The sequence below is a fragment of the Anolis carolinensis genome, chromosome 5, assembly GCF_035594765.1.
Source record: "Anolis carolinensis isolate JA03-04 chromosome 5, rAnoCar3.1.pri, whole genome shotgun sequence".
Lineage (NCBI taxonomy): Eukaryota > Metazoa > Chordata > Lepidosauria > Squamata > Dactyloidae > Anolis > Anolis carolinensis.
The window spans coordinates 188,176,173-188,189,301 of record NC_085845.1 but is presented as its reverse complement, the minus strand read 5'-3'; the positions used below and the strand labels follow the sequence as shown (position 1 = coordinate 188,189,301).

General features: G+C 39.9%; 1 protein-coding gene across 2 annotated transcripts in view; it reads left to right on the top strand.

Annotated features, from left to right (window-relative positions):
• hdhd5 (haloacid dehalogenase like hydrolase domain containing 5) overlaps positions 1 to 10,001 on the top strand; it is a 29,613-nt gene extending 19,612 nt beyond the window's left edge. For both annotated transcript variants that reach the window (XM_062981188.1, XM_008110472.3), the window contains exons 3-8: positions 45 to 157; positions 1,708 to 1,801; positions 2,261 to 2,294; positions 2,870 to 3,044; positions 5,296 to 5,484; positions 7,475 to 10,001. In XM_062981188.1, the coding sequence (XP_062837258.1) occupies positions 45 to 157; positions 1,708 to 1,801; positions 2,261 to 2,294; positions 2,870 to 3,044; positions 5,296 to 5,484; positions 7,475 to 7,832 (963 nt within the window). In that variant the 3' untranslated portion in view covers positions 7,833 to 10,001. The remainder of the gene's footprint in view (positions 1 to 44; positions 158 to 1,707; positions 1,802 to 2,260; positions 2,295 to 2,869; positions 3,045 to 5,295; positions 5,485 to 7,474) is intronic.
• Positions 10,002 to 13,129: the final 3,128 nt, after the last annotated feature.

The window sequence follows — 13,129 nt, the reverse complement described above, 5'->3', positions numbered from 1 at the left end:
AGAAGGTAGGCCACTGCTCCTCCCAATTTCCATTTCTTTTCCAGGTGTCTCCTGAATGGGTGATCCTCTCCCATAGCCCTCTGCGCCTTTTCCATGAGTTCCATGGCAAGTGTATGCTTGTGTGTGGACAGGGACCTGTGGAGGAGAATGCCAAAGCGTATCCTTTGCTGCCTCCAGATTCTTCTCCCCCTTCCCCCTTAGCAGTGTTTTAAGAGCCAGTGCTATGTACTGAATGGAAGAATTAGGAGACTTGGGCTTAGATCCCCCAATAACAAGACTAACTAATACATTGAAATTTGGTCCTCAGGTTGTTAGAAGAGTCATTGTTAGAAGAGTCATTGTTAGAAAGTGCTACTGAGTGTTACTAGAAACCCACAAGAGAAGGGAACTTGGCGCAAAAAATCCCTTATTTAAGTATAGTTGGGCTAGTTCCCAATACAGTGTTCCCTCACTAGTTTGCGGTTCACTTTTCACGGATTCTCTGTTTGTTTTTCAATAAACTCTAAAAGACTATTACAAATAATAAAAAAATTACAATTTACAACCTAAGGAAGGGAGGAAGGAGAAGCCAAAGGGAGAGAAAAGGAGCCCAAGCAGCAACAGGAGGAGAAGAAGGTGATTTATCAACACACAATTGGTTGATAAAGACTTAAAATAATATGTAACTACTAAAATAATGTATAAATATTAAAATAAATATAGTGTCCCTACTTCGCAGATTTTCATTTATTGCGGGTGGTCCTGGAACCTAACCTCAGCAATAAGTGAGGGAACACTGTATCCTGAAGGCACCAGATCCTGTCTAATCCTGGCAACTAAACAGGATCATGTCTAATTAGTACTTGGATGGAAGACTGCTATAGAATACCAAGTACTGTAGGCCATATTTTAAAAGGATGTCAATGGCAAACCATATCTGAATATTTATTGCCTAAGAAAACCCTGTGAAATTCATGGGGTGCCATAAGTTAACAGTCAATTTGATCACACACACACACACACATACATACAGTTGGGCTGTAGGAATCTTTTTTTTCGTGTCAGGAGCGACTTGAGAAACTGCAAGTTGCTTCTGGTGTGAGAGAATTGGCTGTCTGTAAGGACGTTGCGCAGGGAACGCCTAGATGTTTCATGTTTTACCATCCTGTGGGAGGCTTCTCTCATGTCCCCACATGGAGTGCTAGAGCTGACAGACGGGAGCTCAGCCTGCTCCCCAGATTTGAACTGCCAACTTTCAGTCAGCAGTCCTGTCGGCACAAGGGTTTAACCCGTTGCTCAATCGGGGGCTGAATAGGAATCCTGTTGACACATCACAGATGTTGAATATGCTTCAGGTTGAGGTTTCAAGATGCAGGTATCTGAATTTGAGAGCCCAAAAGGAGGTGGTCTGAGTATTGGGACTACTAGGGACAGCCAAGTTCTAACATGTCAATTTTTTCAAGTCATTACCTTTCAGCCTAACCTACTTCATAGATTGAGAGGTAAAATAGAAGTGGGATATACTATGTGTATTCCCTTGGGTTCCTCAGAATAGATGGTGGTACATTTGAAATTAATCCTTTAAAAATTCTCACGTTATCTTTTAATTTGTTTTTGGTGTTCTCTGTGGCACAAAGAAGAGGCAGATTCAAAAAGACGTGGGTTATTTCTTAACATTTACCTTAGTTTGTAGAAGCAGCTATTTTCTTCCTTGACCATCTAAAATAGGTTGGGATTCCAGCATGTTGTTACCATTGAAAATGTGAGGAAGGCATTTCCTTTGCTGGATATGGTTGATCAAAGTCGGAGGCCAAAAGTGCTGGCAAGTATTGACATTACAAACATTGATTAATTAAAAGCATGGGTCTTTTTAGTAGTTGCATAAGTACTTTGTTGACTGCTTACAGTTCCTATAGAGTAGTTCTTGTTTAAGTTTTTCAATACAGGAAACATTTCCACATGAGCTGTGCCATAATTGGCTATAATTATATTTGTTTTTCTGTACAAAAATAGAATAGCCCTTTGATTATTGGCAGGTTAAAGGATCAAAGCTCTACAACTCTGCAAGTTCAATTTAACAAAGTCAAAAATGTAAAATAAGATAATTGGGAAAAACTTTCATAAATGTTCAGACTTTCTTTTTAAAAAACAGTCCATGCCCTCCTTAACGAAGTACTTATACCACTAAATGTGCACAGCAGGCACCATGAATATTTTTGAAAAACTCTGGTCTATTCAGACATTGTAAAATGACCAGCTTCTCTTCTTGTCATTTTGATAGCCTCCTCCAACCACCGACTTCCCTACCATAGAAGGTAAATGATCTTTGTTTTTATCTGAAGAGTTTTCATTTATAATAATCTTGAAACAATACTTTTCCAAAGTGCTTGATGAATGCCAAGAGGTGGCTTTAGCTCGGGCAAAGTCAAAGTGCATAAAAATGTAAAATAATAGTGCTTTTGTATTTCAGGATATTCAAAATTTATTCAAAGTTGTGTCCATTCCAGATAGACGTTGCATAAGCCCTCATTTGAACCTTCAAGGCTTTAGACCAGGCATGGGCAAACTTGGGCCCTCCAGGTGCTTTGGACTTCAACTCCCACCATTCCTAACAGCCTTAAAGGCCCTCAGCCGCCTAACGGCTGTTAGAAATTGTGGGAATTCAAGTCCAAAACACCTGGAGGGGCAAAGTTTGCCCATGCTTGACTTAGGGTCACTATAATTCGGAAACTACTTGAAGGTGCACAATAGTCCATGTGATAGGATTCTAGAAATATTTATGCTGGAGTTATGTAGTTTTTAAATCACACCATAGTCTGTCAACAGATTATATTGTAGTACACACAGGCATACAGATTTAAAGAAATGTCCCTTCTTTCTTACTCTTTAGGGATAATTCTCCTGGGGGAGCCAATCCGATGGGAGACTTGCCTGCAGCTGATTATTGATATACTCCTTAGCAATGGGAATCCTGGGGCTGAGCTATCCACTGTGCCATATCCACATCTACCCATCCTGGCCTGCAACATGGACCTCTTGTGGATGGCAGAAGCCAAGATGCCAAGGTGATGTGAATGTCCTGTGATGGGGCAAACAACTTAGCGGGCTTCCCAATGTTAGGACTAAAACTAATAATAATAATAATTATAAAAATTCCTAAATCGTAGTAGAACCTGCAAATAAGCCGGTTATCTGCTGTAACAATCAAAGTGCAGAGCAGTACAATCGGTGGCTCATCAAGCTGACCATAGATTACACAGGATCAAAGGCCTGTCTGAAGAGCCATGTTTTTAAACTCACCCAAAAGGCTTGAAGAGTGGGGGCTAACCTAATTTCTTCAGGGAGGGTATTCCAGAGCCAGGGAGCCACTTCTAAGAAGGCCCCCTCTCTCTCCTCCCCACCAACTGTATTGAGATGGTGGTGGGACCAAGAGAAGGGCCTCCCCAGCAGATCTTAATGCCTGCGCCGGTTCCTAGAAGGAGATGCGATCTGAAGATAGGTTGGACTCAAAGCATATAGGGCTTTGAATTGAGCCTGGAAACTAGTCGAAAGCTAGGAGAGGGCGTGGTATGGTCCCCCGGTTAATAATCTCGCTGCCGACCTTTGCACTAACTGCACTTTCCAAGTTGTCTACAAAGGCAGCCCCATGTAGAGTGCATTACATGAGTCCATTCTGGATGTAACTAAGGTGTAGGCCACCGTGGCTAAGTCAGGCTTTTTGAGGCGCACAAGTTTTAACTGTGCAAAGGCCCTCCCGGCCACCGACAATACCTGAGGCTCAAGTGTCAACGATGAATCCAGGAGAACCCATAGACTGCGGACCTATGTCCTTGGGGGAGTGTAACTCCGTTGAGCATAGGCTGCCACTCTATACCCCGACTGGCCTCGCGACTGACCAGGAGGACGTCTGTCTTGTCTGAATTGACCCTCATCTAATCCGTCACAGTTGCAAAGCACTGGTTTAGGATCCACTGGTATATCCAGTGAGTGAGAGATTATGGGAGTTATAATTTTAGAGAGAGCTGTATTGGTCTGTATCAATATAAAGAAGAGTTGTGTGGCTTCTTACAGATTAATCAGTTTATTTTACGATACGATTTCATGAATTGCAGTATTTGCAGAGAAGTTGGCTGGAGTCCATGAAAGTAACTATACGTTAGTTAGCCTTTGTGGTGCCACTAGATGTCATCTTCTTTTTTGATATTCCAGCAATATGTGGACAATCACAAGTTGCTAACTTCGGTTATCTGAAGAGCTCTTCCTTGACATCCCTTATCAACCCTGCCCACCCTTCACACACTCCCCCTCCCTGGATCATTGACATCAAATCTCTTTGAAAATATGTACTTTTCTCAGTTGTCTTGACTGAGTCAGAAGACTACTTGCTGTCTAGCCCCCCTCCCCCCCTCCCGCATTAAGATTTTCTTTCCTAGTACATCTAGTTGTGAATCCAGTGTAAATAGCTGCCAAAGGTCAGAAGCAGTAAACTGCTAGAGATAATAGTAAAAATATTTAATCAACGGAAAATCAAACGGCATAGTTAGCATTGCCAGGTTTTCAAACTGCAAAAAGGGACAGTGAAAATTTATGACCTACAGGGTGCCAATAAGGAAATAGCTATTTAAAAGTTTTGGTTCTAATGAAATTGCAAATGAAAAAATTCATTTAAGTTAACATAGACATATATTTATCTGTAAATTTATTGTTTCTTTATAAAAGTATTGTCTACATACTGACATTATACAATACACAAATATCTATCTCAGACTAAAACTATAGGAGTTTTTTGCAATCTTGTTCAGTCTCTATAAAAAGAAAAGCATTTTAGTCCTTAAATAGAATATATAATAAGAGCTGTTGCCAGCCCTCTAATGACAAGCTTTCTGGCCCCTCAAATAAGGGATATTCTTTATAATAAGGGTTACATGACAACCCTAATCATAGTATAGGAATATAAAACAAAATTGTAACTTTGAAGTATGCTATATAATTTATCATTTTTAAAGGGTTTTTTTACCGACCTCTTCAAGGTTCAGGAGGCAGGGTTTCTATTTGCCTTTTTAAACAAAGAACCAAGAAGTATTGAGAGAGCACTGTAGCAACTAATGTGGGGATAGATGTTTTATTCCAAAGCAGCAGAGCAAATAATTAACAGTCATGCAGCAGCAACCACACAATATTTCAAACCCAGCCATGTCTGTATTGATGCAGTTTTTAAAAAATGAGCAGACATTCTCACTCGGTACTTGAGTAATTCACCCCGTGTTTCCAAATGATGCATGACTTACTGTCTTCCCCGCCTGCTCTCTTGGTCAGATTTGGCCACGGCACCTTTCTTGTGTGCTTAGAGAACATCTACAAGAAAATGACTGGAAAGGACCTGAAGTATGAAGCCCTGATAGGGAAGCCCAGCACTGTCACCTACCGCTATGCAGAGCATGTGATCAAACAGCAAATGGAGAGTTGTGGCTGGACATCCCCTCTTCGCCAACTGTATGCTGTGGGGTAAGACATCCTCCTTCCTATATGCTTGTGTTGTCATGAACTTTCTTATGCATTAAATAAGGGTAACAAGGTAAGAAGCTGGCAGGAATGGAGAGAATGGCATTTTGGGAGGCAGTGGTGATTGGTGGAATGTCTAAAAGCCTTTCAATAAGACTGCTAAATGATGGGAGTGAAGAGTGAAATGTGGAGCGATGAATGAAGAGTAGGATTAAGAGAGTCAGTCAGGTTTAGAAATTAGTAAGTGATGTTTACAAGTCTGAATTAGCCTGACGTATGTGAGTCAGACTGAACTAATCCGCCTTGTTAATATTTTTACATCAAATATTTTTGTCGCACCCCAGACCTGAAGCCACCTATGACTAGAGCATCACACAGGAGTCCAAAGTAAAGGCAAAGAGTTTATTGCAAAAGGCACACACAAATATTCAGCAAAAACGAGGAATAAAGAAAGTACAGATATAAAATCCAAAAAGTCTCAAGTAAATGTCTCTTACAAATCCAGAGCAAGACAGTTAAAGAATAGTCCAAAAGCCACTTGAGTTCATAGGCAAAACTTGAACAAGGATACACAACATGAACATAGGAAAACCTGAAACCCAAAGCCAAGACAAGAACTAGACAACTCAGGCCTGACTGCAAAAGCCACATTGCCTGAGCTGAAGAGCAGGGGACCTGCAGCTCCTAATTTATAGACATGAAAGCATTACGATGCCCCTGAAACTTTCGCTTCCCATGGAAGCGTGCTGTCCTACAAATATGGCTATCTGCTTGAAGTTCAGGCGAGCCTCCTTACTTAGGTCAATGTCACTAGGTGTGTTCTCATGAGAATCTCTCATCCCTTCGTCTTTGCTAGGCTCCTTTTCTGGAGAAGGTGATTCCTCCTGGGAACGGCCTTGAAGGCCTGGAGGATCAGAGGCAATTAGATTCTCAAGCCTAGCCGTGTGTGTCTAAATCAGTTTCAATTTCTGGCTCTGCATGAGACTGGCCTTCTGCATGAGACTGAATCCCAGGAAAACTCACAATCCCATCTGATTCAAAATTATCAGTGACCCCATCAGCCTGCTGTGAACCCTGCTGAGCTACAACACTTTTGGCCATCAAGAACACTAGATATATATCAGCCATAGTATTTGTGATAGCAGCAGGGGTGGTGTCTAGTGGGATATAATTTTTTTCATATATAACATGTCAGAGCATCGATAAGGCCCTCACAGTTGATGGCCATGCAGATGGGACAGGAGGAAGTCTAAACATGGGGATGGAAGTGGAGATCAGGGAAATCTCTTATTGATGGTAGTTCTCATCTTTGATGGCAGTAAAAGTTTAGGCAGAGCTTGTGGTGGAGAGAGGGGGGTATTGATAGAACAAATTAAAAAAGCAAATGCTTTTGAATAAATAATTCCTTTTGCTGGAGAGTTTTCAATTGCTATATCTAAGTACAGTAGAGTCTCACTTATCCAACACTCGCTTATCCAACGTTCTGGATTATCCAACGCATTTTTGTAGTCAATGTTTTCAATACATCGTGATATTTTGGTGCTAAATTCATAAATACAGTAATTACTACATAGCATTACTGCGTATTGAACTACTTTTTCTGTCAAATTTGTTGTCTAACATGATGTTTTGGTGCTTCATTTGTAAAATCATAACCTATTTTGATGTTTATTAGGCTTTTTCTTAATCTCTCCTTATTATCCAACATATTCGCTTATCCAACATTCTGCCGGCCCGTTTATGTTGGATAAGTGAGACTCTACTGTACCAGCATGGAAGAGGAGGAAAAGTTTGAAGTAACATAAGACATAAAAGGTTATATTCTTTGTTGAGGGGGAATTGGAGTGCAGCATCTCTTGCCTTGTAAACAACAATGTGCATGTTTCATTTATTGATCCTTCTATTGGATGGGTGAATATAAAGGCATCATAACTGAAATACTTTACCTTATTGAGTTTTTCTCATCTCTGCTCCATTGGCTCTCTATTCACAGGGACAACCCAATGGCTGATATTTATGGTGCAAACCTTTACAACCGCTACCTCCAGGCCCAGGGTGAAGTGAGCATCACTGCTATGGCACCTGAGAGCGAGGCACATCTTGAGGTGCAGAGAGATCACAGATCCATTTGCTCTGCAGAGAGCTGCCAGTCTATCCTGGTCTGCACTGGGGTCTACAATCCCTACGGAGACATGCCTGTTGGCCCCAATGAGAACATGTTAGAGACAGTATTCCATGGACACAGAGACTTTCATTTTGATCCAAGCTTGGTGGAGGCCTCTCACGTTGTGCATGATGTGAACGATGCTGTGGATCTTGTCTTTCAGAAGGAGGACTGGAAGAACGAATAATCTTTCTCACCAGCATCCAATCTGAGAATGCAGGAGTGGAAGCAGAACCAAGCTCTTTCATGTTTAAACCATGCCAGAGTAAAGGGAAGTTCTCGCCTTAGTGGGGTCTTTTTTTTCTTGGGTAAAGGTTGTGTTGTTTTTTGTGTGTGTAAGTTGCTTAGAAACCATATCTGGACTGAAATCCTAGCAGTGATTACCAGCTTGAGATTCTGCAGTCTTGCTTCCATCGGCTTGGCCAGAGAGCGACAGAGGCTGGCTAATAGTCACTTGGTTATTCCACCAGATATGGGCCACCAGGTACATATTTGGAAGTTGTTCATGATCTCCCCTCCTGTAATCCTATCCTGTGTGTGTGCAATTGTCTCCTTTGGCAAAGCCAGTGTGAACCTTCACAGCCTCATTCACATACCTACCTTTATTTTTTGAGCATCGTATCTTAAATAGTTGTAATTTAGCACAATGCAACTACCAAATCCACCTGAGGCTGATCTACAGCACATGGTGTATTTGGAGAAGAAATATACTATATTACCTCGATTCCAAGATGCGTTTTTTCCATATAAACCTCTTAAACAGGGTATGTCTTAGAATAATGAGTGATATATATATACACACACACACACACACACATATACACACATACATACATACATACTTTTTTTCCTATTGTTGGCACTGAAATTAGTGTCTTAGAATCGATGCCATCTTAGATTAAATGAAATACGGGTAGGTATTGCAGCAGGCATGCCCTTTTTACTCAGTCTAAGATAGAAATAACATAGCTGGTAGATGTAGTAACAATTAAACAGCACCCTCCAAGTGGTTTTTCCTAATTTTATTATGGCATTTTAAAAAAAATTCTTACCTCTCCTTGTCATGAAGAACACTATCCTTTCTACTACTTTTTTGGAGGCTCAGTGTCTTTGAAACACAGAGTTGTGTGTGCAGACAGTGTTCAGGGATATGAAACAAGGTTAGCTCTGTTGTCTAGGATTTTCTGATGGGATAGTCAGAAATTAGCTGTCTGGCTGATTTCCCTTTTTAACAAACTTTCCTTTTAATGAAAAATTTGGGGGCAAAATATGGGAATGGAAAAAAAGAAAAATGTATTTCACAAATCATAATACTAATGATTTTAATCTCAGTGACTGTTAAGGGCAAGCATATAAATTGTATGTTGCTTTTTAGTTTTGTTTCCTTCTCCTTAAATGGCAGTGGTAACACTTTTCAAATAGCTATTTCACTGCAAATAGCTGTATTTCCAAGTTATGTGTTAGTGAGTTTTGGTCCAGGTTTGTCTGTCTACTAGAGCTTGGAAAAGATACTTTTTCAGACAATAATTTCTATAATGTCTGAACATGTTTGGGAACTGTTGTATCCATAATGCCTCAAATTAACTTTTCCAAGCTCTGGTAAATACTTTTGCATACCCAGGCCTTCCTATTTGTGGAGACTGTTGTTTCCCTTGCAGCTCATTCTTTTGGATCTATGCAGCAATTATCTGATCACTGTTCCAGAGATGTACATGATTCAGTTTTTGTAGAAACATGCTTCTTTCTCTACAGGGCAGCCGACTTTAGAAGCAGATCTCTGGTTGCCTTTAATGGAAAATGTTCCATGATGTTACTGTTGTATAATATCATTTTGAAAACTTTCCATCGGGTGCACTGAACTCCAACGGCAAGGTGGCATAGACAATGTTACTTTTGCATCACTCCAGTTGGTGATGACTGTCATTTCATTGTCTTTTGTCCTTCATTAGTGTATATACAAGAAAAGACGGTATATGCCCCTTTTCTCTTGAGTAGATGATTACTTTGCAACATGAATAGTATCCTTATTTTCTCATACCCATATAACTGAATATAATTTGCCTGCATTTTAAATATAATTTATTGCAGTGATGGATCTGTTTTTTAGGAATTGTCTTAAACTTTCATCCTAGAGTCCCCATTCTTCTTACTTGAAGATGTAGCTTTAGAAAAAGGATGGCTATGTTTTACAAATATTACTTCTAATATCTGTTCTTCCCAATTGAAATGAAAGTAATTTTTAAAGAAATGTTCTTCCTCTGCTCTCTATTGCTTGTCCTACTGTATTAGATGGTCACATATTTTTCCACAATTTACAAAACTCAATTTATAACAAAATAAAAATGATAAAAACCAATGTTTCATAGTAAATGCAAAAATAGCAGATAAATAAAACAGATGGTAGTCAGAAACAAATCTAGAAAAACAAATACGAAGCATAATGGGTCCTGGCATTATTCTGATTTTTATGACTGAACAAGGAAATACATAGAAGGCTTCCCTGGTTGTGGCCTCCCCAAGCCATTTTGCTATTTGAGTATGAAAAAGGATGATTCTTTTATTCTGAAACTGGCAATACTAGCACTTCCATCATACTAGTGATAGATGATGGTGATAATAAAATGGTTACTTATAGCATTCTTTTCACCAAACGGTGGAACGCGTACAATAAAGGACAAAACAATAATATTTCGTACACATTAAATGGCATTCCCACTAATCGCTATCCATCTCATGAACTTCAGGCACAGTTCAGCAGCTTAATTTGGCTAAATCAAAGAAGAAGGTCTTTATAAAAGTAGGTGAGATCCTCCTGTAACTGTAAATTCAAGGAAGACTGTTCCACAGATGCAGGGACAGGTCTTGGAAAGTCTTGACACTGCTGTTGCACATCAGTGGAACAGTCAATCTTTTGTGTTGTCGCAGGCTTTCATGGCTGGAATTGCTGTGAGTTTTCTGGGCTGTATGGCCATGTTCCAGAAGCATTCTCTCCTGACGAAGCCAGACTTTGAAGCTGCTAGGGTATTCAATGCTAATCAAGATGGCCCATTGCACCATTCATACTGGCCTCAAGCAGACAAGAGTTCTTTCTCCTGATTTGGACATTCCACAGATATATAAACTCCACTTGCATAGTTTTCCAACAGACCTCACAACCTGCCTGCTGTAGATGTGGGCAAAACGTCAGGAGAGAATGCTTCTGGAACATGGCCATACAGCCCGGAAAACTCACAGCAACCCAATAATCTTTTGTCTGTAAATCTTAAATTCCTAGATAATGCATCCCATGTTGGCCAAGCTACCAGTTACTGGGGGAGATTACAGCACAGACCTTTAAATGCTAGAATCAAAAGTATGTGACTAGTAACAACCAAAGGGATCTACAAGTAGAAGAGAGGTATGGAAACTTTGAGAGATCTAAAACAACCCATACAGCACAGTTCTTTATTAAAACAGTAAGGAAAAAACAGGCAAGCAAACAGGCCAAACAGGATGTTAAAATAATCCAGGTGTGACTTAACCAAATTCTGGGCAAGCAGATGTGCAGTCTCAGCACTCAAAAAGATCCTATGAAAATTACATGCCTTTGCTGTTGCACCACTAAAAGGACACAGTGACAAACATACATTCAGCAGGATTCCTAAGTTCCTGGCAACTGAAACAGGAACCATTGGTACTACCCAGTAAACAGTTGACACTATTGAAAAGAGATCGATAGGAATGTCCAGGATTTTCCATCTTAATTAGAAGTGATTTTTTGGCAAAAATATAAATACTCTTTGGACAAAGAAGTAGAGATTGGGGTAATACTGTGGAGAATTCAGTGGTAGAAATATTGTGAAATGAATATTAGAAAAGGTTTTGGACAAAGAAAAGAAGAGGTATTGCTGTAGAGCTGCCTGCATTGATCTGGACCACTATGATTGATTTGGACCATAATTTCTATCAGCCCTTGGTCAAAGATGATGGGATTCGTAGTCAAGACATCTATAGGATACATATTGGGGAAAGCTGCTTTAGAGATAAGAATGGTGAATGGACAGGAGGATGCAACTAACTAGACAATGTTTCAAAAAGTCACTTTTCTCAAGTGTTGTTACTGACAGAAAAGTCCCATGTTCTGTGGCTGGTAACTCTGGATAGGGTTGGGAATTACTCTTTTGAAAACTCAGAGGAGCTTCTGTCAATCTGTGTTGATTACAGTGATCTTGATGGATGAATGGTCTGAATTGGTCAAAGACTTAGCTCTCTGTTCACTCCATTTTGATGAAAGAGGGTAATAGAGGGAAGCTAAAAGAGGCAAGGCTTTCAAATGAGGTGCAGAGTAAGTAGATCAAATGATCCATGAGACGTAAAATAGGAAATAAGAGGCTAGAGACCAGCAAGTGGAAGATCAGAATAATATGCATTACAGCAACTGAGGTGAAAAAGAATAATCTGAATTAAAATTATCCCTCATTTTCAGCATCTTGGCAGATTAATTCAGGCTTTCTGAGCTGCTTACCATTTTGAGCATGTCATCTTTCCTCCCCCACTCAAACAGCAATTTCTCTCTTTTTTAAAAAAATACATAAAATTGACTTATCCTCCCTTTGTCTTCCCCTCCTGCAGCTGCTCACTCCTGACAGCTCATGCAAGACGTAATTAAAGCTTTTCACTCCTGTGTTTTATTTTAAGCATCCTTGTACCCCAGACTCTTCAGACTCATTTTTAAAAGAAAATCCTGGCAGGCTTTACTTACTGGCTTTAAAAACCAAGTAAGGCTTGGCTTTCAACTTCTTTAAGAATGATTAAGATGACTAAAGTTACCGTACGTCCAGTTCATTTTAAATCTGGGTTGCTGTTTTACATCTTTGCCTGCACCATGAATTTTGATTTTCTTTCCTCCAGATTCCAGATTTACCTTGAAGGCACAAATACCAACAATAAAATGATTCCAATATGCTGGAATAAATAGTGATAGATGTGGCTATGGGAGAAGGCAAAGAGAGAACAATGCCCCTTTCAATAAAGATTTCTAGCATTGCACTAACTTACAAATTTAGAAATACAGTTTAGACATATAAATCGAAGGGGCAGACAAAGTTAAAATGGAAATTGGAAGACAGAAAATGTAAGAATCCTAGGTGCAAATACTTCTGGAACATGGCCATACAGCCCGGAAAACACACAACAACCCCAGATGCAAATGGTTTTCAATGCCCCACTCTCTGCAAGGTAAGAAATTAATTTAATCAAAAAATTAAATTAAATTTATTTGGTGAAAGAATTCTTATTGGAGAGCCATGCCCTCATTTCACCGTCATTTAATTTGAGTCCTGTCGACTTGTTCTAATCCTAAAGAACTCACATCAGGACTCAAAAGAGTTAAAGTGCTTAATCACATCCACCAGCTGCCGTGACTCTGGGCCCCTCCAAACTGCAGGTCTAGAACTACATCTTCTAGGGCACCTCCCATACTTAAAACACTACTATAGTAGAGTC